At 38.8% G+C, this 27,838-nt stretch overlaps 1 protein-coding gene across 1 annotated transcript; it reads right to left on the minus strand.

Annotated features, from left to right (window-relative positions):
• Positions 1-1,715: 1,715 nt before the first annotated feature.
• On the minus strand, positions 1,716-27,838 carry LOC100796678 (CDPK-related kinase 1). The gene is made up of 11 exons (XM_003535860.5): positions 26,593-27,838; positions 25,110-25,240; positions 24,779-24,820; positions 24,537-24,645; positions 7,100-7,178; positions 6,713-7,009; positions 6,499-6,614; positions 3,035-3,142; positions 2,897-2,959; positions 2,645-2,812; positions 1,716-2,333 (listed from the first exon to the last, which is right to left on the minus strand). The coding sequence occupies exons 1-11, from the start codon at positions 27,091-27,093 to the stop codon at positions 2,196-2,198; spliced, it is 1,752 nt and encodes a 583-aa protein (XP_003535908.1). The 5' UTR covers positions 27,094-27,838; the 3' UTR covers positions 1,716-2,195.

The raw sequence follows: 27,838 nt of genomic DNA on the forward strand, positions 1-27,838 counted from the left end.
AGAAGGAAAATACTAAAAGAACTAAGAAAAGAAAAACATGCCTCCTATAGTAGTCATGACCCTTGCAAAAGCCTAAGTGAAAAACTTTGTGACTATTATGAAGGAAGGCATAGGTCACATCTTAGACCTCACTCCCATAGGATAGAAAAGGAAAGAAAATCTCAAGAGGCTAACATTAACCTCTCATATTTCCACGGGAAGGAAAATGTAGAGGCCTACTTAGATTGGGAAATAAGGGTAGAGCAACAACTTAAAAGGAAGTCTACTTCAAAATCTTATGGCCCTCACTCTTACCCAAAGAAAGACCAAGGTCAAGGCATCTTAGGGGCGGTCAAGGAAGTCTACATCATTTGTCCCCAACAAATTCTTTTTCTCCCCTACAAATATCACCTTTCAAATTATGTTTTGGACGCACCATGAATTTTCTCTCGTCTCTTCTTTTGTTTTCTTTGTTTCTAGGTTTGAGTTTCCACCTTGCCAATTTTGTAGCCTCAGCACATTTGAGAAGTTCATGTTGTATCCTGGGGGATTTGCCTGGGATACCACAGATAAATACTTTTGGCTTGTGTTCTCACATGCCTCGAAAAGAGTTGTTCATGACCTTTAGCTCCGTCCCAACACTCCCTACTACATGATGATTTTGCATTAATTGATTTTTACATGAATGTTCAAACATCATGAAAGTCTTTTCCTATGGAGACCAAGATTGATTTGGTTGATTTCCCATTGTTGCCATAGTTGATTTTCAAAACAAAGACTTGAGATTGGCTCCTCAAAATTATTTTTCTCCTACTTTTTTCTCTTAAAGCTTTTGAAAACACTTCATGAACCTTTGGAAGTGGCTTGGTTCCAAGGATTCTTCCACATTCTTCATCAAGGTCTTTTTATTAAGCCCAACTAGGAACTAGCAAGTCTTGTCTCTCTCGACTATAGTCGTGTATTGTTTGCTGTCTTCAAGCCACTTCCATTTGATTTCTTCATAAATATCAAGTTGTTGCCGATGGCATGTGATGGCATGAAAATATTCAAAAATTGTGTGGACTCACCTTGTGGAAAATCATGACGTATATTCTTACGAAGATTTCAAAAGTGTTGTTGTCCACGTTTAAATGTCTCTTATGTTGCATCTCATATTTCTTTAGCAATAATGCATGTACATAAATTTTTCTCTAGTTTCATTGCTTGAGCTTCAATTTTGAGATCGGCTCTAGCTTTCCCTGTGACATACTTACTCTCCCTTTCCTTGGAGAAAGATCCAAACAGATCCTGTCCATTGGATGAAATTATGGATATTCAATTTGTGGCTTCAATTATATTCTAGTATGAATGTTTACAAGGGAGATACATAAGAACCTAGGTCAATAATTATACGCTAACAGAAGGTATTCTCCTTTTAAAGATAGCAAACTAAAAAAGGAAAAAAAAAATATACAAGACCTATTCAAAATAATAAAAAGAAAAAGAATGTTCTAGCTATACGAATTAGAATTTTAATGCTAGAAATCTGAAATTAACATCCTAAACTTAAGACTCAATCACTAACATTGAAAACTGAACTCCAGAAGCTTTTGAATGTCTTCAAAAGCAAAACTTTACACTGATATCGTTAGAAGTTTGGTACCATCTAAAGATATTGTGTATAGATCATTAACCAAATGCCACCCATATATGATGAAAAGGGTTTTGCATTTGCATAGTTTGCAAGAAGTTATAGATTCAAAACTCAATAATGCTATGGTATATAAAAAGTACCAACCCTTGTGGCCTTGAATAATAATAACATATAAATGCAACAAAATACTACGAAAAAAAGGCTACATATCTGTCTATTATCAAGGAGTTCACGTGATGTTTATTGATAGGTGCCATGGGTACACAAGGGGTAAACCCTTAAGACAAGGTGGGTACAATTTTTGGTCTAGCTTTCAACTGTACAAGCTTCTAACTCCAGAACCACCAAACTAAAGTGAGTGAGAAACAAGGTGGGGAATATAGGTTGTGTTTGTAAATCTTGGAAAAGTGGGATAGATATATGTTGCATAAAGCTTCAGAAACAAATTCCTATCAGCCACTGCCTTCAACTTGCAGAAGCCCACTGAGGTCTGCTGATGGAGTTAGCTCATGCATTTAGGTACCATCAAAATATTTAAAGGTAACGGGCAAGAAAAAATAATAGCAACTGTGTGTACATTCTCTCAAGCCTTCTGAAATGCGCGGGAAGAAACCCCATGCAGAAGCCTGACAAATCCCAAGAAACTAAGCTTTCCATCTGAGTGCCTTATCCAATCCTGAAGTACTACATGAACAGGTACTGATGGACTAAGCCCAAGTTCCTGAAACGTGTCAATTTTAAAGAGCTCAGTACCATTATACATGTGATGAAGGATTATACTATATGCATCTGATAGAAAATCTCATTAGAGGTATATCTATCATGTTGATAAAATAAAGAGGGCAATTAAAACACAATCAGTTAACAAGCTCTAGGGAATAAACTAATCAGGTTCTTGGTTCTAACTTCTATGTATGCCCCGAAAAGAAGAAAGAAAGTAAAAAAATCATGGCAGCCTAGGCATCATGCACTATATTTAATCATGTAACAACATATTGGTGGTATATTAGACACAATGGGATGTAAAAGTACCGAGGCAAGTTCTTCAATCATAATTGGTCTATTTCCTTCCTTTTTAAAAAGCTCATAGGCATGCCTTGCATGTTGCTCCCAGGTCTCCATTCCCTCGAGTTGGTGCACACTTATAGCAGCAGCACAAAACTCCTCAAAATCTAATTTCCTATATTGGATAGAACTAACCTGCAACATAGATAACAAATTAACTTTTCAGTGAAGCTAATTTGTTAAAACAGTTAATGAGGAGTGATGATCCCTCAAACTTACCATACTGACATAATCTAAGACCCGTGAATCCTTTGAGGCATCTGTAGAGCTCCTCAAAACAGCCTGCCAATATAAACGTCAATGCTTTAAAGAAATTTGAAAAGGAACAATAACTTCTAACTTCAGATATGTGCTGACCGTCTTAAAGTTCTGCATAGAAATTAATCCACTTTTGTTTGGCCCTAACAGAGTAAATTGATCTCTGAGATAAGCTAGCTGAGCTACTGTTAATGTCTTTGCAAGAGCCTGAAAAAATGACAATTGGTATCAATAAACATCCATGTTTCTAAGAGCAATTGCTATAGGTTACTTCAAGAAAGGTAGAATAGTTTATTACACTTGCAAATGGTGACAGGCAAGTTCACAAACTCTTAAACCAGGTGATAAATTAACTTGTTATCAATTGATCAGTGCAGAAATTTCTATGATTCTCTCTCCTTCATTCTTATAATTTGGTCCTTTCGACAGGGGAGGTTTAATCCCTATCTGAAAACATTTAGTTTGAGTTTCTACCAATTTTAGCAATTCATTCATTCTGCTTTCCTTTTATGTTCCTATTGAGCCCTCTCATTATTATCATAATAGCTGGGAATGTTTATTTGGCTTGATCTAAAAAACAAAAAATACAAATATTAAAATTCAAAATAACCCATTTAAATTTGAATGTCTGATTGCACGCATTTTGCTGATGATATAGTTATGATTAAGGAATCAAGGGAAGCAGTTAAGGAGACAAACTTTGGAAAGGTTGTCGCTTACATAGGAACAAGACAAATATGCATAATAATTTTATAAAAAGATGAGGAATATGACGTGGAAATAAAAATGGGAGAAATATCATACCACAGGTTTTGAAGTTTAAATATTTGGATTCCATACTACAAAATGAGGCAAAAATTAATAAGGATGTTACATACATGATACAAGTAGGATGGCTCATGGCTAAAATGGAAAAAAGGCATCAGGGTCTAATTGTGATCACAAAATAACTACCAAATTCAAAAGTAAGTTTTCTCATATTGCTATACATTCAGCCATACTCTATGGAAGTGAATGTTAAGCTTTAAAGGGACAACACAAAAGAAAGGTGGGACAGTGGGAGTAGCAGAAAGGAGAATTTGAAGATGGATGTTTGGCCACACAAGAAAGGACAAGATATGAAATGATTTATGAGTAGAGAATGGTGTAACACCAATTGAGAAAAGATGACAAAAAATCGGTTAAGATGGTTTAGACACGTACAAAGAAGGCCACAAGAGGCACTAGTGAGAAGACTAGATTGCTTAGTTTATAGTTCTGTAAAAAAGAGAAGGGAACCAAGATAGACTTTAGAGGAATTAGTCAAGAGGGATCTCATGGTAAATAATATCTCTAAAACTGTGGTCTTTGTAAGAGTTAATGGTCTACATTTTTTAAGAACTTAGTTGAGTGTCTGAGTGTGTTGGGTTCCCCCACTTGGCCAAAAGAATTTCATATATATAGGCCAAAGGTCTTTGGGTACAAGAGAAGTAAGAGAGAAAAGAAAGATTACATAGGGTAGAAGCCTAAGTCTACTATGTCAGAGTAGATAAACTAAAGCAGTTTATTGTTGTCACTGATATATCAGAAAATATAACACAATCTAACACTCCCCCTCAAGCTGAAGCACATAGATTGTATGCTCCAAGCATGGAACATATGCACTGAAGCATCATAAATGAAAACAACTTCAAGGTAGAGGACTCCAGCATGTGGTAAAGATTCTTCTTCTAAAATGTTACAGTGAAGCTTGACTGAAACCCATGACTAATGCTCAGATGCTGAGTCATGATGAACTTCCTCTAATACTTCCTTAGACCAAAACAAGGAGGGTCCCTCAAACTCAGATAACACAAAGGGACTGGACTTCAAAAAGATTAGCACTGATTGGGAGACACAACCAACACACTCCCCCTCAAGCTAAAGCCTACTATGCTTTTAGCTTGTTACAATAAAAAAAGTGAAAAGACAAGGCCAAAGGAACTAGGGCATTTCTCTAACAGCCCCTTGCAAGAGAGTAAAAATGACTGAAAGCATTCAAAGACAATTGGAATATGGTTAACCATTAAGCAAAAGCCATAACACATGGCTTAACCACTTAACAGAAGCAAACACACTTAACCACCTAAAAAGCAGAAGCAAAACAATGAAAAATGCTTAACCATCCATGGCAGAAGCTTGACACAATGCTTAGCCACCTAAAAGGAAGAAGCGGACCAATGACAAATGCTTAACCACCATATAGGCAGAAGCAACAAAGCTTAACCACAAAAGCAGAAGCTACACATGATGCTTAACCACTCAAGACAAAAGCAAACCAATAACAAGTGCTTAACCATCATATAGGCAGAAGCAACAAAGTTTAACCATCAACAAAAGAAGCTAAACACAATGCTTAACCACTATAAAAGGATCATTTCCCTATCCAACTCTTAGCAAAGTTCGGATGATACTCCATAAGGCCAACCACGGAAAGCAGAAGCTCCATTCTGGGATCACAATCACCGAGACTAGGCAAGCAAAAATTATTGCAACCAGGGGCATTATCCACCTCGACCCAATGAGCAAACACAGACATTGGCCCGTGAAACAAGTTACTGGTCAAATTCACAACTTTGAGCCACAAAAGACCCAACAAAGAAGCTGGAACTGGACCAGTGAGTTTGTTAAGACTCAAGCTCAAAACTTGCAAATCCTTCAGGGCAGAAAAATCAGGCTTGGGAGATTCCTTATACTCTCTGAGAAGCTTCCAAACTTCAGAACTTCTCCGCCAACTCTGCCAACATCATAGGCTCCCTCCCTCCCGGATTTCTTCAATATTATCTCTGGCTTGCACGTTTTGCACTTGGCCTTCAACAACCTCAAGGGAACTTTACCCTTAAGCTTCTCTGTCATGAGGATTAAGTCTTTGTGATTGAATGAACAGAGAAGCAAAGACAGGTTCAGCGGCACTGTTGATGTTTTTGCATAGCATGGCTTACTTGACCGATGTTCTGTTACACTAACGCTTTCACGGGTCCCCTGCCTGATTTTTCTGCCCTGAAGGATTTGGAAGTTCCGAGCTTGAGTCATAACAAGTTCACTGGTTCTGTTCCAGCTTCTTTGTTGGGTCTTCCGTGGCTCAAAATTGTGAACTTGTCTGGTAACTTGTTTCAGGGACTAATGACTGTGTTTGCTCATGGGGTTGAGGTGGATAAAGCCCCCTGGTTCCAATAATTTTCGTTTGCCCAGTTCTGGTGATTGTGATCCTAGAGTGGAGCTTCTGCTTTACGTGATTGGTCTTACGGAGTATCATCCGATCTTTGCTAAGAATTGGAAGGGCAATGATCCTTGTGTTGTTTGGATAGGGATTAGCTATCGTCTTGATAGAATAATCGTCATTGATTTTGCCGACACGAGAAAATTTGAGTAATTTTCATCATTTGTTGATACATGATTGGAAATGGTTGACTTTTCAAGTAGTTGTCATAGTCAAACTCATTTAATGATTTCATGATGCATGATTAGATGATAGCATAAAAAACTTTAACAATATTAAAAGAAAAAATCCAAAACCATAGCCAAATAACACCAGTACCACATACCCGTAAAGCAGATTTGCGCAACGAAGACGAGCAAATGTAAGCTTTAACAAGCTTGTGGATTATCATATCCAAAGGTATCCTCATATCATCATGATGATTCACCAGCCATGGATGACCTATGCATAAAATCTGGCTATAAGCAACAGAATTAATGAGATAAAAAAGTAAGAATATTGATACCATATACACCACCATGGGAAATGGAAAGACATACTTAGTGCCTGAGCCGCAGTCAATCTTTTACGATAATCCTTATTCAACAACCTCTTTACAAAATCTTTGGCATCAACCGATAAAGAAGGCCAAGGAGCCTCATCAAAACTTGGATCTGCCTTCAGTACAGCCCGAAATATACCAGATTCTGTCCGGGCCCAAAAGGGACGGCTTCCGCATAAAAGAATATAAGCAATTACACCAATGCTCCACATATCTGCCTCTGTCCCATAAGATCTATGCAAAACTTCTGGAGCTACATAATAAGCACTTCCCACAATATCATTCAACCTCTCATCTACAAAAAAAAAATTCTGATTGTTAGCACTGGTTGATATATTCTGTCAATAAATAAAGAGAAGTATAGAAAGCAGGCAATATGCCCAACCTGGCTTTACATAGTCAGACAACCCAAAATCAATGGCCTTCAGCGTGGACTTGTCATCCTTAGAAGTGAAAAGAAAATTCTGAAGCATAAAACCAATATTCATGATTAGAAAAACATCAGAACAATCTAAATTGAAGGAATATATACACCCATGTAAAGAAATATTCAGCTGTCCTAAATCCTTTAGAGAGAACACAGCATTCAATTATGAAACAAGTGACTGAATAAGATTGGAATTGTTTCCAGTGATGATGATATCATCAACATAGACTAGGATGTAAACAACAGAATTTTGCTCAGAATAGACAAACAGAGAGGGATCACACCAGCTGGAGGAGAATTTAAACTGGAAAAGAGTGGCTTTAAGTTTGTCAAACCAAGCTCTGGGAGCCTGTTTTAAGCCATAAAGGGCTTTGTTCAACACAAGCTGTTTGTTGGAGGAGTCAAAGCCTGGAGGCTGAGTCATGAATACTTCCTCTTGAAGAGTTCCATTGAGGAAAGCATTGTTGACATCATCCAGCTGTTGTAGAGGCCATTTATATGTGAGGGCAAGAGAGAGAATTAACCTGACTGTGACAAGTTTAATGACAGGGGAAAAGGTTTCATTGTAGTCATACCCAAGCTGCTGGTGGAAGCCCTTGGCAACAAGCCTGGCTTTGTATTTATTGACTGTCCCATCAGGATTTTCCTTAACCCTGAAGACCTACTTGCAGACAATGGCTTTCCTTGAAGGTGGCAAGTCAACTAAGGTGCCAGTTCTGAGTAATGCACCATACTCAGCCTTCACAGCAGCAAACCATGCTGGATTTGAAAGAGCAGATTTGGTTGGGTTCAGGATGGGTGAGAAATCATTTTGGATTGATTCTTGGTTTAACAATGCCAGATTTGGCACGAGTACACATTGAGTGTACATTGCCAGGTTAAACTAGAGAAGGCTGTAAAGGAGGTTCAGAATGAAGAGGGGGTGCTGAAGTTGCAATGAGTGGTGTGGATGATTCAGGTTCGGTAGGTTGGAATGATGGTTCAGGTTCATTAACTTGTAAGGATGGTGAGGTAGGTTGACTTGGTGGTTGGCTGATGGAGTCATGTGTAGTAACAGTGGTGGGAGGAAGCAAAGTATGCTATGAGGGAGAGAGGATAGTAAGGGTTGATGGAAGAAGAGGGTAATTTCTGAAAAGGCCTTTGATACAGAACCTCATGGTTGATGGAAGAAGAGGGAAGCTGGTTGATAAGATAGTCACTTGAAGTGAAGGCATGATCACAATAATTAAGAGGCATGTTAGCTTGAGAGAATAAGGTAGACCAAGTTCCACTATATGTCGATGCTTCCTTTCCACTACCCCATTTTGGTGATGGGTGCGGGGCATAGTAATTCGTGCAGAATTGCCAGGTCATTGAGAAACTAGGTGAAGGGTCTCAACAAAAGTAATGTAATACTTAAAACCTGAGGGAGAAGGAATATGGGCAGGGCCCCACAAATCAGTAAATATAAGTTCAAAAGGTTTTGAATAGACTGATTTAGAGGAAGACGATGGAAGTTTGTGAGACTTGCCAACACAACACGACAATGATTGCAAAAATCAGAAACAGTTTTATTGATTGGTGGAATATTACAAAGTTTAAAGAGAATTCTCATAGCATCCACACTAGGATGACCTAGTCTAGAATGCCAAGTAGAAAAGGAACTTGAAATACAAGCAGCTGTATTTACAATGGAAACAACAGATTTACAGGAAGCTGTATCTACAATGGGAACAACAGAATCAGAAGTGCTAAGAGACTGAGAAGTCCGAGGCACCAAAGATTGTAAGGCAGGAAATTGGTAGAGACCATCATGTCCCACCAACCCTTGAAGAAGTATTTCCTTAGCGTTCTGTGATTTAACAAGACATAAAGAAGAATGAAATTCAAAGAAAACATCATTATCTTTGCAAAATTGACTGACGCTAATGAGATTTTTAGTGATTGAGGGAACAAACAGCAGATTACTTAAGACAAGACAAATTAGGTTTTAAAGGAGAGGGAAATGTAGAGACACTTGAGGAATTGATGTTAAGTCCTTGAGCATAACCAATAGTAATCTGGTCAGGACCTTCAAAAGGAGTTAACTGCTGAATGTTTTGGAACATATTGGTGACATGGTGAGATGCACTGGAATCATGCTCCCATTTGTGACACACCTGGCATTGAACATCAGCAAAACAGCCTCAACCACCACCACCACCACGTCCAAAGCTCCAACCACCGCGATTGTGTCTGCCAAAATCATGGCCACTGCACCCAGCCGTGCAATCATTAGCATTTTGAGAAGTCAGATGAACTTGACCTTGCGAATTGGAATTTGAAGGTTGAGAGGAATCATTAGCCCTAAAATTTCCTTCACTGAGATTAACTGAAACTAGGGAACGCTTTTTGGCCCTGTCAATGCGATATTCATGCTCCAAGAGCATGGTCTCAACCTCATCAGTCGTAAAATTGGCAACACGACTACTAATCAGAAAAATCAATGAATCGTACTCAAGAGAAAGTCCATCAAGCACAAGATCGAGATGCTCAGTGGACATTACGATTGTTAGATTTCAACTTAAAACAATTGACACTAAGTGAAGTTGTCCAATAGATATATAAGTTGCACCCCAAGAACTGAGGCAGGTGATGTGGGACTTCTCAACACCCCCCTTCCACAAATGTCTGCCAAAACAGGCGAGCCTACTAGAATAGGCAAGAACTAAGATAGACTATAGGTTCTGATACTATGTTAGATTTCAGCTTAAAACGAATTGACACTAAGTGAAATTACCTAACAGATATATAAATTGCATCACAAGAACTGAGGCAAGCGATGTAGGACTTCCTAACAACGGTCTCAACTCCATTGTCGCGATCTGCAATCATAAGAAACTTTGGCGGAATTACTGGATTTACAAGAAAATGGAAGAGTTTGTGATATTTGATGATTGGCTCAACTTGTTACACCAAAGGAGATAATTATTGCCAGCCAACTTCTAAGAGATCGAGTGTGAGAATGTTTTCAAAGACGAAGAAGATGAAAAAGACACCAGCAAAGTATTTTTTTTTAATCGGCAAAACTAATAATATATTATATTTAAAACAGTACTGGTAAGTATACAAGTGAAGGCCAAAATGAGCAGAAATGTGGTGCCCTAATACAAGCTTATTACAAAATCTGCATAACATGAATTAGGAAACCAAAAATCTGACAGTATTTTAGGCCCAGTACTACCCTCTACTTATATACTCATCCTCCCTGATTACAAAATGTCTCCCTAAGGTTACTATACCAAAAATCTGACAGTATTTTAGGCCCAGTACTAACAATCACATTACAATGCTGCCAAATATTCCATGTCAAGGATATCCACCAGCATTGTCATCGCTGGAACCAAACACCAAATGTCTTTCCATGCGCATGCGAAAGGAAATGTTATCTCGGACATTGGGAAAATGCTACCAATATGTTTATCCAAGACAAAGCTTCCCACCATAATGGCAGACTATTACTGCAGCTAAAAAATATATGTGCTGCATCTTCTTCGGAACTTCTACAAAATGGGCACATTGGATCACAGATTTCCACATGTCTCTTACGCAGGTTCGCCTTAGTTGGTAGTCCATCTCTCAATAATCTCCAACCAAAAAAGGAAACTTTGCTTGGAACCCTTACTTTCCACAGCACACTAAAAGCTCCATCCTGATTTTCATCTGTATAGTCGCCCATAAGCATCGTATACGCATTCCCCACAGTGTATACACCACTTGAATCTCCCTTCCAAGTCCAGTTGTCTACACGATCAAGATAAATGATGATACCATCCACTTCTTCCAAGAACTTGGATGCCAAATCAATCTCAGCATCAAAAAGTGGTTGCCTCCATTGGAAATTTCACTCCCACCTTGTACCTGTGATACCTCCCATTTGCTGAATGGACTATCGTTGCTGATAGGAGATAGAGTACAGTCTGAAGTATTTCAACATAAGTGGTACACCATCATCCTTCCACCCATCCTCCAGAATCGCACCCATGCTCCACACCCAAGATTCCACTTTATCCCTCTAACAAACCAACTCCCTTCTTTAGTGGAATGAGCTATATGTCTAATATCCTTCCACCATGATGATTCGATGCTGCCCCTCCTCTCCTTGTCCTAATTCCTCCATTCATCATATTTTGAGACCAGCACCCTAGCCCACAAGTCCCCTTGGTTATGGAATAAATTTCATCGCCACTTTCCAAGAAGTGCCTAGTTAAACTTCCTTAGGTCCCTGATTTCCAACCCTCCTTTCTCCTTTGGTAGGCACACTGAGTCCCATTTTACCCAAGCAAACTTCCTCTACTCTAATCCTCCACCCCACAGAAACCTCTGTTCTATCCTCACCAACTTGTCCAATATTTTATTAGGTACCCTAAAAAAAGAAAAGAGATAAATAGGAATGGAATTTAAAACTGATTTTATAAGAGTTACCCTTCCCCCAAATGAAAGTAGTTTTTGTTTCCATTTTGACAACTTTCTCTCACATTTCTTGATAATGGGATCTCAAACCTCAGAACGCCTTGGGTTTGTCCCAATCGGGATACCCAAGTAGAGAAAAGGTATAGCTAGTAGACTGCAATTTAGAAACATAGCGGCATCCTCCTTCCACCTCTCTGAAATCCTAGAAAATTGAATCATAGGCCTTTTCGAAATGAACTTTAAACACCAAGCACGGTTTGTTTCACCTCTTTGCTTCATGAACTACTTCATTAGCAATCAGGGTGTTGTGCAACAAATGTCTCCCCTCTATGAATGCAATTTTTCTTTCATCTATAATTAATGGCATCACCTCCTTCATCCTCCTTGCTAGTACCTTGGCCACAATTTTGTATATGCACCCTACTAAGGAGATAAGCCTAAAATCATTACGGTTTTGTGGATCATGCACCTTAGGAATGAGTGCTAGAAATGAAGCATTGCTCCCTTTTAGGAACACTCCATTGGCAAAGAACTCGTCCATAAATCAAAGCACATCAGCTTTGATCACCTCCCAAAATTCTTTAATAAATTTGAAATTAATGCCATCTGGTCCAAGAGGCTTGTCACTTCCACATTCTCACATAGCTTCCTTAACTTCCTTTTCACTGAATCGCTTCGTCAGTTTAACATTGTAGTGATGATCAATGGCCCATAATCTAACCCTATCAAGTTTGGGTCTCACCCAATCTACCTCCTCAAATCTGTTTTTGAAGAACAAGCGTATCCCCTCTTTCACCATTCCAGGTTCAGCAATCCAAGCACCATCAACAAGCATGCCCCTCAAGGTATTGAACTGCGGTTTGCATTTACAATCCTATGAAAGAAACTAGAGTTGCAATCACTCTCTTTGATCCACCTTGACCTTGCCTTCTGCCTTAGTAAAGATTCATGTGATTGAGCAGTTATCCATAACTGCAGTTTTTTCCGAGTCAACAACTCATCATCCGATAGCAGTCTTTCATCACCTTCACTTTCCAACTTGTTTAGCTCCCTCTCAATACGTTGTATCTTCTTCTGCATATCACCGAATTGTTCCTTATTCCAAACTTTCAACCTTGCCTTGATTGCCTTTAGTTTTTCTTTAAGCACAAATCCACCCCAACCCCTTATGTGATCTGCTGCCCAGCATTCTTGTACAACCTTTTTGAATGATTTATCTTGAAACCAGCAATTCAGAACCCTGAAGGTCTGAAAATGTTTTCAGATTTTAGCAAAACTTGATTGCCCAGTCAATGTTTTCAGATTTTAGCAAAACTGGACAATGGTCTTGAAAATTCCTCTCTATTATAAATTGGATACAGCCTTGCCATTTTTCAAAGCATTCCGCAGAAACAAGGACCCTATCTAACGTACTTTTTGCCGTCCCATTTGGCTTGTACCACGTGAATTTTCTGCCCACACAAGGCACATCTTCAAAATCAAGCTCAGCAATCCAATCACTGAATTCCTCCACATTACTGTCATACACCCCCCTTTGACATATCCCTACTCTCTCAACTAGGTTTCTTACACTATTAAAATCCCTATGTATACACCACAACCCTCCAAAGCTTGAATTTCTCAACTGCCTGATTTGCTCCCACAAATTCCTCTTCTGAGCCACATCGCATGGAGAATATATGTTGACTATGGACATCTTTTGCCCATCAGGAACCCACATGCCTTCTAAATAAATAAAGTCATGATCCCTTGTCTTCCTCTCCATTCTAAAGGAGGATTGTTCACTCCATAAGCAAAGTAACCCCCCTACCCTATTAAGTGTTGGCTGCAACTCCCAACATACCTCCAAATCACCCCACAGTGCTTGGCAAATAGATTTGTCCATTTGCTCCACCTTGGTCTCTTGTAGGCACAGCATATCAGTTATTTCTTTCTTTACCATTTTTCTAATTGCATCCTATTAGAGTATATGCAAATAATTGTCAAAACCGTTTGCAAGGGCAAGCTAACCTCACTAGTATTAGGCTATTAATCTACTAACAGAATTTCCCTCTTATTCTGTTATTTTGTTTCGTACTTAGGCTGAAGGTCTAGAGGCGTATAAATACTCCTTCTAACTTTCAGATTCAATAAAATCAGTTCGCTTTCTCTATATTTCTCTCTCTTTTTTTGTTCGCCAAGTCTAAAATGATATCAAAACATATTTAGTATTAATTCAAAGGGTCACCCACCATATTATCCATGCACCAAGCCCAAGAAGTGTTAGGTGTGAGGGGTGTATTGAAAAAAAACCCAAATCCCACATCGGCTAAAGATAAAGTCAAATTAAAGTACATAAGTGAAGGACAACCCTCACCCTTTGAGCTAGCTTTTGGGGTTGAGTTAGGCCAAAATCCTACATTCTAAGATGGTATCAAAGTCAATTTTTCATAGAAGTTCTTCTCTTCGAATTTTCTAGATCCTTCTTCAACATCCATGGCTTTTGCTTCTTAGAGTTTTGTCTCGCACTCATTTCTGGCCTCCATCGCCGAGAAGCTCGACGATTCCAAATACCTACACTAGCAACAACATGTCGAACCAATAATCAAATCGCACAAACTGCAATGGTTTGTCCTTAATACAATTGTTCCACCTCGATATCTCACAAAGGATGATCAAATAGCAGATCACGTGAATCCGGAGTACGAAGCTTGGGAAGTTCAGGACCAAACACTCCTTTTTTCTGGCTCCAATCCACTCTTTCAAAGATTGTTCTCTCATGTGTTCTTGGCTTGAATCACTCCTATCAAGTTTGGGAGAAGATTCACAAGCATTTCAGCCTTCACACCAATCACGTGCACGTCAGTTGTGAACTGTGATGTGCGCAGTTTCACTCAAAGGTAAATCGATGGATGAATATCTTCATAAGATCAAAGGCTACATCGATGAACTTGTCAGTGTTGGAGTTCTGGTTCACCATGAGGAATATGTTGACGCACTCTTGGAAGGTCTCCCATCCAATTACGTGCTGGTGATCTCAGTGATCGAAAGCAAGAAACACTCTCCGTCCATCACTGAGATTGAAGCTCTGCTTTACGGACATGAGACTCGTCTTGTTTGCTACAACATAGACACTCAAGTGCTCAGTTCTCCATCCTTGAATTACACTCAAGGTTATTTGCACTCAAATTCATATAAATCTGGTGATTCTGGTGGCTATAGGGGAGCATATGGCCACGACAATGGTGGTCGTGGAAATCCTTCTGACCGAGGTGTTGGCCGCAATGGTTCTGGCAAGGGTCGTGGTGGTGGCCGATTTGCCAACTTCCAATGCCAAATCTGTCTCAAATATGGACATACTGCAAATGTGTCATTTTCGGTCTAACATGAACTTTCAACCCCATGAGTCACTTACTTTCTTTAATCCTGCCACACTTCAACCAATTCCTTATTCGTCTAGTTCGACTAGACCTTCAAACACTTGGATTAATCCTAATTCCAAGACAGTTGCTCAACCATCAAATCAATCCAGTGATATGCTTACAAACTCATCCTCTCATGCCAATGGTAAAGCTAATTCAACCTGGATTCCAGATTCTGGAACTTACTTCCATGTGACTGGTGAATCACAAAATATCAAATAGTTTGCACACTTTGATCAACCTGACCAAATCTTCATAGGAAATGGTGAAGGTTTAAGTATCTCTAGTGTTGGTTCCTTCTTTTTTGTGTCTCCTAATGACTCAACTTTCAAACTTCACAAGTTATTGCATGTTTGTTAAGTGTGAGTCAGTTTGTTAAAGATAACTGTTTTCTTTGAATTTCATCTTCACTTATGTCTTGTGAAATCTCAGGCGATCAATAAGGTCCTTCTTCAGGGTGTTGTTGGTGTTAATGGTCTCTATTCTTTTCATAACATCAAGCTTCAAGATAACTCTCCTCAGCTGTTGTCAACCTCAGTGTAGCTTCCAATTCTGTTATTTCTCCTCCTAGCACTGTTAGTCTTTGGCATGCTAGGTTAGGCCATCCCAATAGTCATGTAATGAAGTTAGTCATCAACCTGTGTAATATTTCCTCATCTAATAAAAAGTTTGGAGACTTTTGTGCTTCGTGTTGCATGGGAAAGTCTCAGGCTACCACCTCATTCTTCTACTTCTATTTACTCTCCCCGAGAACTTATTTTTATAGATATGTGGGGACCATCTCATTTAACTTCCTATTTTGGTTTCAAGTATTATGTATCCTTTATTTATGCCATTTCCAGATACACTTGGATATTTCCTATTAAAACTAAGGCTGAAACTACTTATGTTTTTCAAGCTTTTAAATCCATGGTTAAACTACAGCTTAATACTAAAATTAAAAGTGTCCAATCTGATTAGGGGGGTGAATACAGACCCTTTTTTGCTCTCCTAACCTCCTATGGTATTCCTCACAGACTAATTTGTCCCCACACTCATCATCAAAATGGTGTGGTTGAAAGAAAACATAGACATAGTTGATCTGGGCCTTACCTTGTTACATCATGCATCTTTACCCTTACAGTTTTGGGACTATGCTTTTACTACTATTGTCTATCTAATTAATAGACTTCCTACTGTTTCCCTCAACTTCATCATTTCCTTTGTCACTCTTTTCAACAAAGATCCTAATTTCCAATTCCTTAAAACTTTTGGTTGTACCTGTTTTCCCTTGTTGAGACCTTATCATACTCATAAACTTAATTTTCGTTCTCAAGAGTTTTTGGTTTTGGGGTACTTCTCATCTCATAAGGGTTACAAATGTTTGTCTTTAACTGGCAGAATTTATATTTCCAAAGATGTTTTGTTCAATGAGCTGAGATTTTCTTATTTTGATCTATTTCCCTCTTCTTCTAGCTCAGTATAAAACCTTGATTCCTATTTCAATCTTGATCCTAACCTGTTTCCTCCATCTATAGCTCCTATACCCCAACCTTCTCAACTATTTTCCTCTCACTCACCCTCTGCTCCCTCTGTTCCTCCAGGTCTTTCCTCTGTCTCCAATCAACCCTCATCTGAGTCTACTTCTGTCCATCCTCAATCATCAAATGCAAGGTCTCACAGTGAGTTTGTAACAGCACCAACTTCAATTCCTATTAATACTGATCCTATGCAAACTAGGTCCAAGTCTGGAATACATAATCCTAGACTGCATCCTTCATTGTTCCTTGCTGATTTTGAACCCAAGACTGTCAAACATGCCCTGAAAAATTCAAATTGGTTTGCAGCTATGCAAGAGGAGTATGATGCTTTACTAAAAAACAGAACTTGGGACTTAGTTCCCCTACTTCCTAATAGACAAGTTATTGGGTGCAAATGGGTTTTCAAAGTAAAAGAAAATGTTGATGGTTCTATGAACAAGTTCAAAGTCAGGCTGGTTGCTAAGGGTTTTCATCAGGTTCATGGTTTTGACTTTCATGAGACATTTTCCTCTATGGCCAAGCCTGTCACAATTCGTGTTGTTCTCACTCTTGCTCTTTGTCAAGGGTGGAAGTTATTTCAGCTTGATGTCAACAATGCTTTTCTTAATGGGTTTCTTGAGGAATCTGTATTTATGACTCAACCTCCTGGTTTTGAGGTTATAGATAAATCCCTAGTCTACAAGCTTAACAAGGCTCTCTATGGCTTAAAACTGTTAGGAAGTCCCACATCACCTGCCTCAGTTCTTGGGGTGCAGCTTATATATCTGTTGGACAACTTCACTTAGTGCCAATTGGTTTTAAGTTGAAATCTAACATGGTATCAAAGCCTATAGCCCATCTTAGTTCTTGCCTATTCTAGTAGGCTCGCCGGCAGGCATCTGTGAAGGGGGGATGTTAGGAAGTCCCACATCGTCTACCTCAATTCTTTGGGTGTAGCTTATATATCTGTTGGACAACTTCACTTAGTATCAATTGGTTTTAAGTTGAAATCTAACAAAAACAAGCCCCAAGACAGTGGTTTGACAGGTTAAAATCTACACTACTTCAGTTTGGGTTTGTGGGAAGCAAATGTGATTCTTTTTTGTTCATCCACACACATCAGGAGTATACTATCTATCTTTCAATCTATCTGGATGATATTGTCATCATCACAGGCAGTTCTGTCTCTCTGATTCAGCAGCTAACTTCCAAACTAAACACTGCCTTCTCTCAAGCAGTTGGGTCATTTGGATTATTTTTTGGGACTAGAGATTAAATACCTTCCTAATAATTCTATACTAATGACTCAGCAAATATATTTGTGATTTACTTAACAAAACTCAAATGGCTGAAGCACATTCTATTTCCTCTCCCATGGTTTCTAATTGTAAACTATCCAAACATGGTGCTGATTTGTTTCATGACCCAACTCTCTACAAATCAGTAGTGGGTGCTCTACAGTATGCTACTCTCACTAGACCCTGAAATCAGTTTTGTTGTTAATAAAGTTTGTCAATTTATGGCCAGTCCTCTGGACTCTCATTGGGCAGTAGTTAAAAGGATCTTGAGATATCTCAAGGGTACCTTCTCTCATGGTTTACTTCTTCAATCTGCTCCTATTGTGAAACCTTTGGCTTTTTATGCATTCTGTGATGTTGATTGGGCATCTGATGTGGATGATAGGCGTTCCACCTCAGAAAGTCACAGCCATGTTCAGTACTTAAGCTGAATATCACAACTTGGCTCAAACTTCTACTGAATTGACTTGGATTCGGGCTCTTTTAACAGAATTGTGAGTTTCCTTCACTACTCCTGTTCTTTATTGTGATAATCAAAGTGTTGTTTTCATTGCACATAATCCAGTGTTCCACAGTCGCACGAAACATATGGAAATAGATGTCTTCTTTGTTAGGGAAAAGGTTCTGGCTAAGCAGCTTTCAATCTTGCATATCCCGACTTTAGATCAGTAGATTGATGTACTAACCAAGCCTCTTTCTTCAGCAAGATTTGAAGTTCTTAGGAGAAAACTCAATGTGAAGAGATTTTCCTCTGAAAACTCTTCCCCTTGAGTTTGAGGGGGGGGGGGGGTATTAGAGTATTTGTAAATAATTGTGAAAACAGTTTGCAAGGGCTGTTAGCTTTTGCTGTTAGCACCTCACTAGTATTAGACTATTAGTCTACTGACAGAATTTTCCTCCTATTCTATTATTCTGTTTTGTACTTAGGCTGAAGGTCTAGAGGCCTATAAATACTCCTTTGTAACTAACTTTCAGATTCAATAATATCAGTTTCCTTTCTCTATATTCTCTCTCTTTTTCTGTTCACTAAGTCTAAAACAACCCACTTTACCCCCCTCCCCAGCCCTCTTATATTGTAAGTGACAATCTTCAGTATTCAGCCATCCTATTTCCCCATCTTATCAGCCTCGATCTTATCCCTTTCCTCCAGATTAATCATCGTAGTGATCAATGATTCCTCTCTTTCCCCACATGTTACTCCCAAATCCTGAGCCATGACCCAATATGATGTTACTTCTTTTATCTGATTACAGGTTTCATTATATTTGCTATCTGGTAGAGCACATGGTTCATGTTGTCCCTTATCTTGTTCTTCCCATTCTGTCACTTCCTTCAAACCACTGCCTCTTGTTACTGGTGAGTATTTATCACAAGTATTTGATGCGCTTCTAGCCTACTTTTGGTCATTTTTGTTTGACTTTGTTGATATCTCATCAACAGGCCCATCTACTCTGATGTGGCCCATTTGCTTACTGCACCCTCTGGTTCTAGAATAAACTTTGGAATAAGCTTTCATCACGCTGCTTTTCCTACCATATTACCATCAGCCCCTTCATTTATACCAGTGTTGGTGTTTTTAGTATGGCCCATTAAAGGCCTATCTCCCTCCTTATCATGTGGACAAGCATGAGACCCTTGCACCTTTATTTCAAAATTGTGACATCAGTGGATCCATTTCCTACCCACTTTCGTTGTTGTTCTTCACCCCGTTCACTGCATCTGACTGCTTCCAATTTTTCCCATTTTTGTCTTCTTTCTCCTTCGATATAGTAGTAATTGTCACCCCTTCTGTGTACTTTTCCCCAAACCTTCTTTGTTGGGTGAAGCTTCGATTGACTCCCGCTTCCGCTCCATCAGCCTCACTTTGTCCCCTTGTGACCTCCCCAATTTTGCTTTTGTCTGCTACGGTTGGTCCGCTTGTACCTTCCAATGCAACTAGGTTCTGACTTCGTGTCAGTAACCTAAGGTTATTACCCAGTGGTCCATGGCAGGAGTTTTGACCGCTGGTTTGCTGTCTCGCATCCTCACCCCTCACCTGCTCATCGCCGTCAGCCAACATTACGCTAAGCGCCGCTAGTGATTCATTTTCCAATATGACTTCGTCATCCAACCATGGGGTCCCGACTTTGCTGTCATCGGAGCTTAGTTCAATTGACACTCCTATCGAGCTTCCTGTCCACCATTTGCATCTGTCGGGGTTGTAGCAGGTTTCTTCGACCATGTATACTGTGTATTCCTCCCCGTTGATCAACGCTGAGACAGCGTGTTGGATTAGGGGTTGTCATGATGTCTTAATTAGCACCCGCGCCATATCCATTCTCTTAAATCGTTGACATCGTCATCTACTACCACCACTTCTCCTGCCACCAACACAATCTGCTTAATATATTCCAAATCTCATGCATGTGGAGGGATTCCCCAGCACAACACCCAAACCAGTTTATTTCAGGTTCGCATCTGCGGGTTCCACTTTTCCAGCGAATGGAACAAGGATGACCCCTCGTCTATTTCTTCCTTTACCAGTTGTACAGCTCTATCATCTGTGAGTCCCACTAGCAGTACCATGTCATCTCCTTAAGTATTTTGACTTGATGTCTTCTCCCCCTTTCCACAAGAGTTCGCCTCGCCATATCCATTCTCTTAAATCGTTGACATTGTCATCTACTACCACCACTTCTCCTGCCACCAACACAATCTGCTTAATATATTCCAAATCTCATGCATGTGGAGGGATTCCCCAGCACAACACCCAAACCAGTTTATTTCAGGTTCGCATCTGCGGGTTCCACTTTTCCAGCGAATGGAACAAGGATGACCCCTCGTCTATTTCTTCCTTTACCAGTTATACAGCTCTATCATCTGTGAGTCCCACTAGCAGTACCATGTCATCTCCTTAAGTATTTTGACTTGATGTCTTCTCCCCCTTTCCACAAGAGTTCGTCTCCCACTCTATTGAACATCGCCGGGTTTTTCAGTCTTCCAACCCAAGAATTACTGAGTCATGTCCATTTCTCTGCAAGTATGTTCAGATGCACTGACGAGTAAGAGCTTGTTCCCATTGGGCTCGCACGCATTAAGTTCGGACTTTACCCCATGCTTTGTTGCCTGACACCACCGCTCTCGCATACGAGGTTGTCATTTGCCTTCGTTGGGGCTGCTGTTCCGTTACACCTTCCAGGTTACCTTGTTATTTCCCCCCATCGCATGGTTTATCTAAGGTTACCCCAATCCTGTACTTGACATTTGCGTTTGTTTCTCCCCTTAACATCCTCACTCTTCCGTGCTTTGGTATGTTAACGTGTAGTTTCAACCCCCTTACTATCAGGTTATCCAATTGTCTTTCAAGTCTCCTCACATCGCCCACCCCCTTGAATCTCACGAAGCCATATCTCTTGCCAATCCTGTTCCTAGTTCTTGCAATGAACACCCTACGCACATCCCCCCATTTCTTAAACTCATACCATAGCTCCTTTTCACTCATCTCTTCTAGGAATCTTGTGAAGTAGAAAGATTGGACATTGGATACATCCCTTCAGTTTGTTCGTCTCTTCTCAGCTTGCTGGCCATACCCAGTGTCGACATTTTGATGTCGGGATCCCATTCTCTATTTCTCTCCCCCCCCCCCAACTCACTGTTTTTCTCTCTACCTTTCTCTCTCATACTCTCTCCTCAGTCACACTTATATTACACCAGCAAAGTATGCCGCTGTGGGGACGGAAGAGGAGAATTGATTGTGGAAGCAGAAGCCATAAATGAAAATCAGACCAGAATTGAGCTTTGTATACCATAATAGAGTTTGAGAGAGAGGAAGATATTATTACTCAACCCAGTTTAGAATCATTACATGCTCTGTTTATATAAGAGCTAACTAGCATAACAGAACAAACAGAGTAACAAACTAACAGTAGTTAGTTACTACAGCTGTCTACAGCTGTAATGACAGCTGTCGGCAGTTATACTAATGAAAGAAAAATAAATCCATCAGAGTAGGTATACTCTATTAGGAGCATCACTCCCTATGAGTGAGTTAAAAGGGAGCTGAGAATAAATTTGTTAGGTTTATGTTAGCACTAACTATGAAGTAATTAACAAAATTATTGAACATTCTAAAAAGATCACTGAATGGGATAAGGCTTTTGTTGTTGTTGTTGACTGTTGTTGTCATTGAAAATTCTAAAAAGAGGCTAACAAAAACATTCTTAATCCTTAGTTATAACTAACATGTTGGGATATAAATGCTACATAGTAACAGATAAGAAAATGCATTGAGTAATTACATGGCGTGGAAACTTGCAGGAGAATTGTGTTCATTTTTGTCCAGTATTCAAGTACAGCAAAAAATTTCCAGGACTGGCTGTAACATCCCAATTTTTCGTAAATAAATTTAAAAAGTTTTTTAGTAAAAATAAATAAATAAATAAATATAGAGCAAATAATAGGCTGAGTACCCTAGGTATAAATAGTTATGTTAAGTCAGCTGCCTCATTTTGGCCTCATTTTCGTTTTTCCTCTCCTCCTCTCAAAACCCTTTCTTTTTCTCGCAGCCCACCAAACCTGTCTCAGTAAAACGACGATCTCGAACTCGTTCACCGTTGGATCGTCATGAAATTTGAGTATCATGTTTGCAACCCAATTCCGAACATTCTCACCGTTGGGAATTTCAAAATCATATCTGAGCTTAGAGAAAAGCCCTTCGCATTTTAACATTTTAATTTCCCGCAGAAACCCAAAACTGTCTCGGTAAAACTACGATCCCGGTTTCGTTAGCCGTTGGATTTTCATGAAATTTGGATATGTTGTTCGAAATTCAATTATGCACGCTTCCACCGTTGGGATTTGCGAGACAATATTCGTGGAGGAAGAAAAAGGAATCGCATGAAGACAGTACAAGTGGAAGTTTCAATCTCTTCTCCGTCTCTCTGACGTTTGGGAATTCTATCGGAGCAGTCAGAGGAATAATTGAAAAAATTTCAGGGAACCGCTAGAGATGTTGCTATCGCTGGCTGAAGACACGTGAGTCCGCTCAGAGGTAAGGGATGAGTTATTCACAATTGGGGATTAGTGAGAACATGTGTAGGGATCCTTAGAGGATTAAATTGGGGTTTTATTTTGGGATGTTTGTTAAATTACAATTTTTCCCTTTATGATTATAAATAAAATATTGATGTCCTAATGAAGATTGCTTGATAAATTGTGCTCTTGATATTTGTATGTTTCGACCTATGATTTTGATATAATTGTGTAATATTATTTGAGGGGTTTTAGTCCTCATGTTGTGATGGTCTTATATATAAATTGTTATATTGAGGATATGAAATGATGATTCAAATTGTGAGTATGTGATGAATTGTAGAATAACATGTTGCTTTGAGATTATAATATTGTTATTGAGATTGAGTATAAGTGTAAAGTTGAACATGTGTTAATTTGTGAGATACGTGTAAACATGTGATGGTGGATTGTCACACTATGAGATGTGAAATTGTGAATGAGTTCTAGTTGTGGATAAGTGTGTAGTTAACACTTGATGTGAAATTACTTGTGTTGTAAGCTATGAATTGTACAATAACCCGACCAGTGTTATCTTGAGAAAAGCGTTGATGCGCAGTGTTAAAGAGAAAATGTAGGTTTCCTATTTAGGAACCAGTGTTAAATCGTAGCGCAATTGTGTTGAACGTGTTTAAAACACGAGTGTAAGGTCGTGGGTGTTGTATAATTCATGAGCAGTGTCTGCATGCAAAAATTATTTTAGGGGTTGGACCTGAATCAGGAGGGAGAGGCCCTGACGGACTCTTCGGACTGTAGGCCTTGGGGGTCACCGGGTTTGAGTGCTCCTTTAAGCCTATGCTGATCTCATATGGTTGGAGCATTCTTGCAAAACATCGTGACCCTGACTGGTCTCCATATGATCTTACTTAGTGAGAGTGACCTGACAAACCCATGGTGTGGTGTGTCTTGTTATGTACTCCTAAGCGCCCCAGGGTGGTTTTTCACTGACATGGTACCACATTGCATATAGGATTAAGTCTTAGCATAACTATTGCATATGCTTGCTAATTGATGTGTTATTATATCTTGATCGAAGTGTGGGATTCTTGTGTAATGTGATTGATAATTGAAAAGTGAATTTTGAATGACGAAGTGGTAAAGTTACGTGAGCTATGTTTAAGCAAGTGGTATCTCATTTATATAATATGTATATTTAATTGTCTTGTTTCTCTATTAGCTAGGAATGTGATAACTCACTCCCTGTGTGTTGTTGTGTTTGGATCCTGTGATGATCTTGAACTTGTGTTCGAGGGAGCAGATGAATATAGGTGGATGACTATGAAGAACCTCATGCTAGAGGACACGGGAACACAACGCTCTGATAGGATGTGACATTAAGATATAGGTTCTATATTAATTGTATGAAGCTTAGACGACCTTGTTGAGTCGAGAATACTTTATTATTTATTTGGACAAGTTTAAATATGATGTAGAAGAAAATGAATGTGAGCCTTTTTCCCCTTTGAAAGACTTGTTTAAAAAAAATGTTTTAAAAATACTTTTAATTAATATTTAAATTTTTTTTTTATTCCTTATTAGTATGTATGTGAGGGGTAGAGGGTGTCACACTGGCTAGTGCAGTATCCATATTAAATGAGAAACATAGTGGAAATGTAGTTCTATGATGTAATTAATCCCAAAAACAAGAAAACCTCAATGCCTAAGTTTCTCAGCTACCAAAAAAAATAAAAGTTAATTAGCTTTATAACTTAATCACCTCTGGCTTGAGATCACGGTGAACAACACCCTGCAGATGACAAAAAGCTACCACACTCAATATTTGGATCATAACTACTCTGGCATCCTCTTCTGAGTACTTTCCACCCCTACACACCACAATTGAACTTGTTCGTGGTTAAAATGTTAATATAGGCATGGGTGAAATAATTAAATCAGAATGTCTTCGGACATTTTCCTACGCTTGTAGCACAGGAAAAGCAAATTGATGAAAATTGTTACCTGGAAAGAATCCTATCTAGCAATTCCCCTCCTTTGCACAACCTGAATCGCATAAGATACATAAGAATGTAAGATCTTTAATGGGTTAACTTCAATTAACCTCTTCAAGTTTCCTGCTCAATAAACCCAATATATATATATATATTTTTTTTTAAAAAAAACAGCATAATTGTTTTACTGCTTTGGGAGTAAATTCCTTATGTAAAAGAAGTCTGCTTTTCCCCAGAAAACTCATTCAGATTGAGATTATAATACCAATTGTTCAACAGCATGAAAGCTGGTAAAGGGGATTCACAACATGGTTAAAAGAAGAGTACTAGTATCAACTTACTCCATAACTATATAAACATTGTCATCATCTTCATAGGCTTCATAGAATTGCACCAGATTCTTATGTCCTGTTAAAGCCCTCAATATCTTCACTTCTCTCCTTACATCCTCTATAGCAATTGCTGTGGTCATCTGCCAATCATCACAATTTTTATAAGACATAAAAGAGCACACTACAGGATTCCATAATCAACAGACACAAGGAGAAAAATGATCATAGTTGTGACACTTGCACTTCATCCACAAGTCACCAAGAGAAAATAGATCCTTGGAAGGTACTTCATTAAGGGGGTGGGGAATGATTGTAGTAGAGTCAATAAAAACATCAAAATCCTATATATTAATGGTTCCAGATTTAGCCAATTAAACCTGATCATACAAGCAAAGGAAAAAAAAAAGGAACCAAATTGTCATACACACATGGACAGTTTTAAATTAGAGTTCAAAATACTTTGAATGTATTCCCAAAACAACTATTCCCACCAACTTTACAAAATGGTATTTTCCCTATAAAGACAAATCTTGCAATCATGAGAGCAGTGATGGTGAAAAGAACCAACAAATTCCTGATACCTGGCTTTAACTAACACACAACCAAGGTTTTAAATTACACTCACGGACAATGTAGAAGTTTCATCGCAATCCTTAATATTTATGGACAAGGGTTAGTGCGGTCACAATTGCAGTTAAAAAAAATCCAAAAATCTTGGTATTGCAACCTTAATTACTCCAAAAATCATGGTAATCCAAGCTTAATTACTTCAAAAATCTTGACATTGCAACCTTAATTATAGTTGCCAACAGTTTTTTAAAACCTTTCAGTATGCACACAACTGTTATATCTTTACGTGTGAAATACAAAAAATATACTAAACAAAAATATCCAAAAAAAAAAAGAGACTCAAAATGTGTTTCCTTAAAATATAAAAATTATTAAGTCATTCAAGAGATTAAAAATTACGTGTTTCCTTAAAAATATTTTTTTAACCGCTAGTTATCTGAGATTTTTATTTGGCATCCAACCAATTGCCTTTATCGGGTCGGCCTAAATGATACCTCCTCCAATCATGACTCGAGGTGTACTTTCAATTGCGACTCCATTTTCAAGCCAAGCCAGCAATGGAACCTCATACCCAAATATTGAACAGTGATCACAACTTTTTAAAATTTTATAAAAATTAAAACTAAATTTCAAAATATTTTAAATAATCAAAATATGTTTAAGCTCTTTAATCAAATTTTGTTTCAAATTCTTTTCTTTTTTTTTCGTTTCATGTGAGTCTCGATATATTGAAATTGAAATTTTTGTTTTTGAGATCCTGCCATCAATTAAGATGAGAGGACTCAAAACAAAAATTATAATACACTCACAACACACAACACACAACAGTGAAAAAAATTATTAAAAATCCAAAATAAAATTATTGTCATTTATCATAAACCTAAAATGAAAGTAGTAAAGAGAATAATTATTATAATGAGACCTTGGCTTTAGGAATGACTTTGACAGCAACATTTAAGCCCTTGAACGCCCCTTTCTTGCCTTTAGCGGAGCAGGTATACCCAAAATGCCCCCGGCCGACTTCGTCACTGAGCTCATAATGAGCCGAAAACTGCTTAGCAAAGCCAAAGCTCTTGTCGAGGCCGAGCTCACACTCGCTGGCCTCCGGTATGGAGGCTTCGTTCGGCTTGACGGAACCGTGGCGGCGGGCGAGCAGCGCGCGAATGTGCTTGGCCGGAGAGGGCGGAGGGAAGGGGCGCTTGAAGATCCGCAAGGGTGTTGAGCTGACGCTGCTAGGGTTTGAGTTTGAGGAAGGGGAGTTTTTGAACCAGCTGGGAAGGGGGCTTGGGCTGTAGAATGGGAATTTTGATGAGGATTTGGGGGTTTTTGTGGGAGTTTGGAGTTCACTTGGGAATTCTGATGGGGTGTTGGTCTCTCTTTGACTTTGTTGGGTTTCAATGGGTTTTCCATGGCAGATTCCCATCAAATCAGCTACAAGAATTGTAGTAATAAGAACAAGGAGGAGGAGGAGGAAAAGTGAAGTTTGAGATTAGGGAAGTGCCAAATTCAGAGGATTTTGAGTTTTGAAGCTCAGATATAGAGAATTAGGAAAATTGAAAAGACAAAAAAGTGAGCTGTGTACTAGAGAGAGGAAGGACCGTTTGGAGGAATTGAAGAAGAAAAAAAGGAAGAAGAAGGATGAGGAGAGATTTCACCAGTTCAAAACTTGAGACCAGGGAACTGTCCAATTCAAAGGCTTTTGAAGCTCAAAAATATTGAAAATTAAGAAGAAGAAAAAAGTGAGGTATGTACTAGAGAGAGAGAATGAACTTTTAAAAAAAAAAATTGGGGGTGAGAGGGGTTTATCAATGAAACCCAGAAAATAGGAGGGAGGGAAAATTCCTGAATGAAAATCAAGGAAATTTTTTAGGCTTTTTCAGGGTTGAAAATTGGAAATCTGATAGAATTGATCTACAGGAGAATCTTCTTTGGTCGGAACAAGGGATAGAATAACTTAAAAATAAAAAAACAAAAAAAGAATGATGGGTGGAACCAAAAGAAGAACACTAGAAAGAAAAAGGTAAGGGAAAGGAAAGATGCTGGCTTTGCAGAAGCCGTAAGGAAAAGAAAACAAGTCTCTTTTTTCTGCTTTTTGTAAGGCTTTATTTTATTTTATTCTCTAGCTGTTAGTACTTCCTTGGTAAACAGTTTCTATGTAGAAACACACT

This window comes from Glycine max, chromosome 10, assembly GCF_000004515.6.
Source record: "Glycine max cultivar Williams 82 chromosome 10, Glycine_max_v4.0, whole genome shotgun sequence".
Taxonomy (NCBI): Eukaryota; Viridiplantae; Streptophyta; class Magnoliopsida; order Fabales; family Fabaceae; genus Glycine; species Glycine max.

Bases quoted from the DNA above. Each gene is read 5' to 3' on its own strand.
- LOC100796678 (XM_003535860.5), bottom strand. From the start codon at position 27,093: ATGGGAATCTGCCATGGAAAACCCATTGAAACCCAACAAAGTCAAAGA. The intron at 2,813-2,896 runs GTAAGTTTGAGG...TCTATGTTGCAG, and splicing joins TCTTAGATTATGTCAGTATG to GTTAGTTCTATCCAATATAG. The intron at 2,334-2,644 runs GTACTTTTACAT...GACACGTTTCAG, and splicing joins TGATTGAAGAACTTGCCTCG to GAACTTGGGCTTAGTCCATC.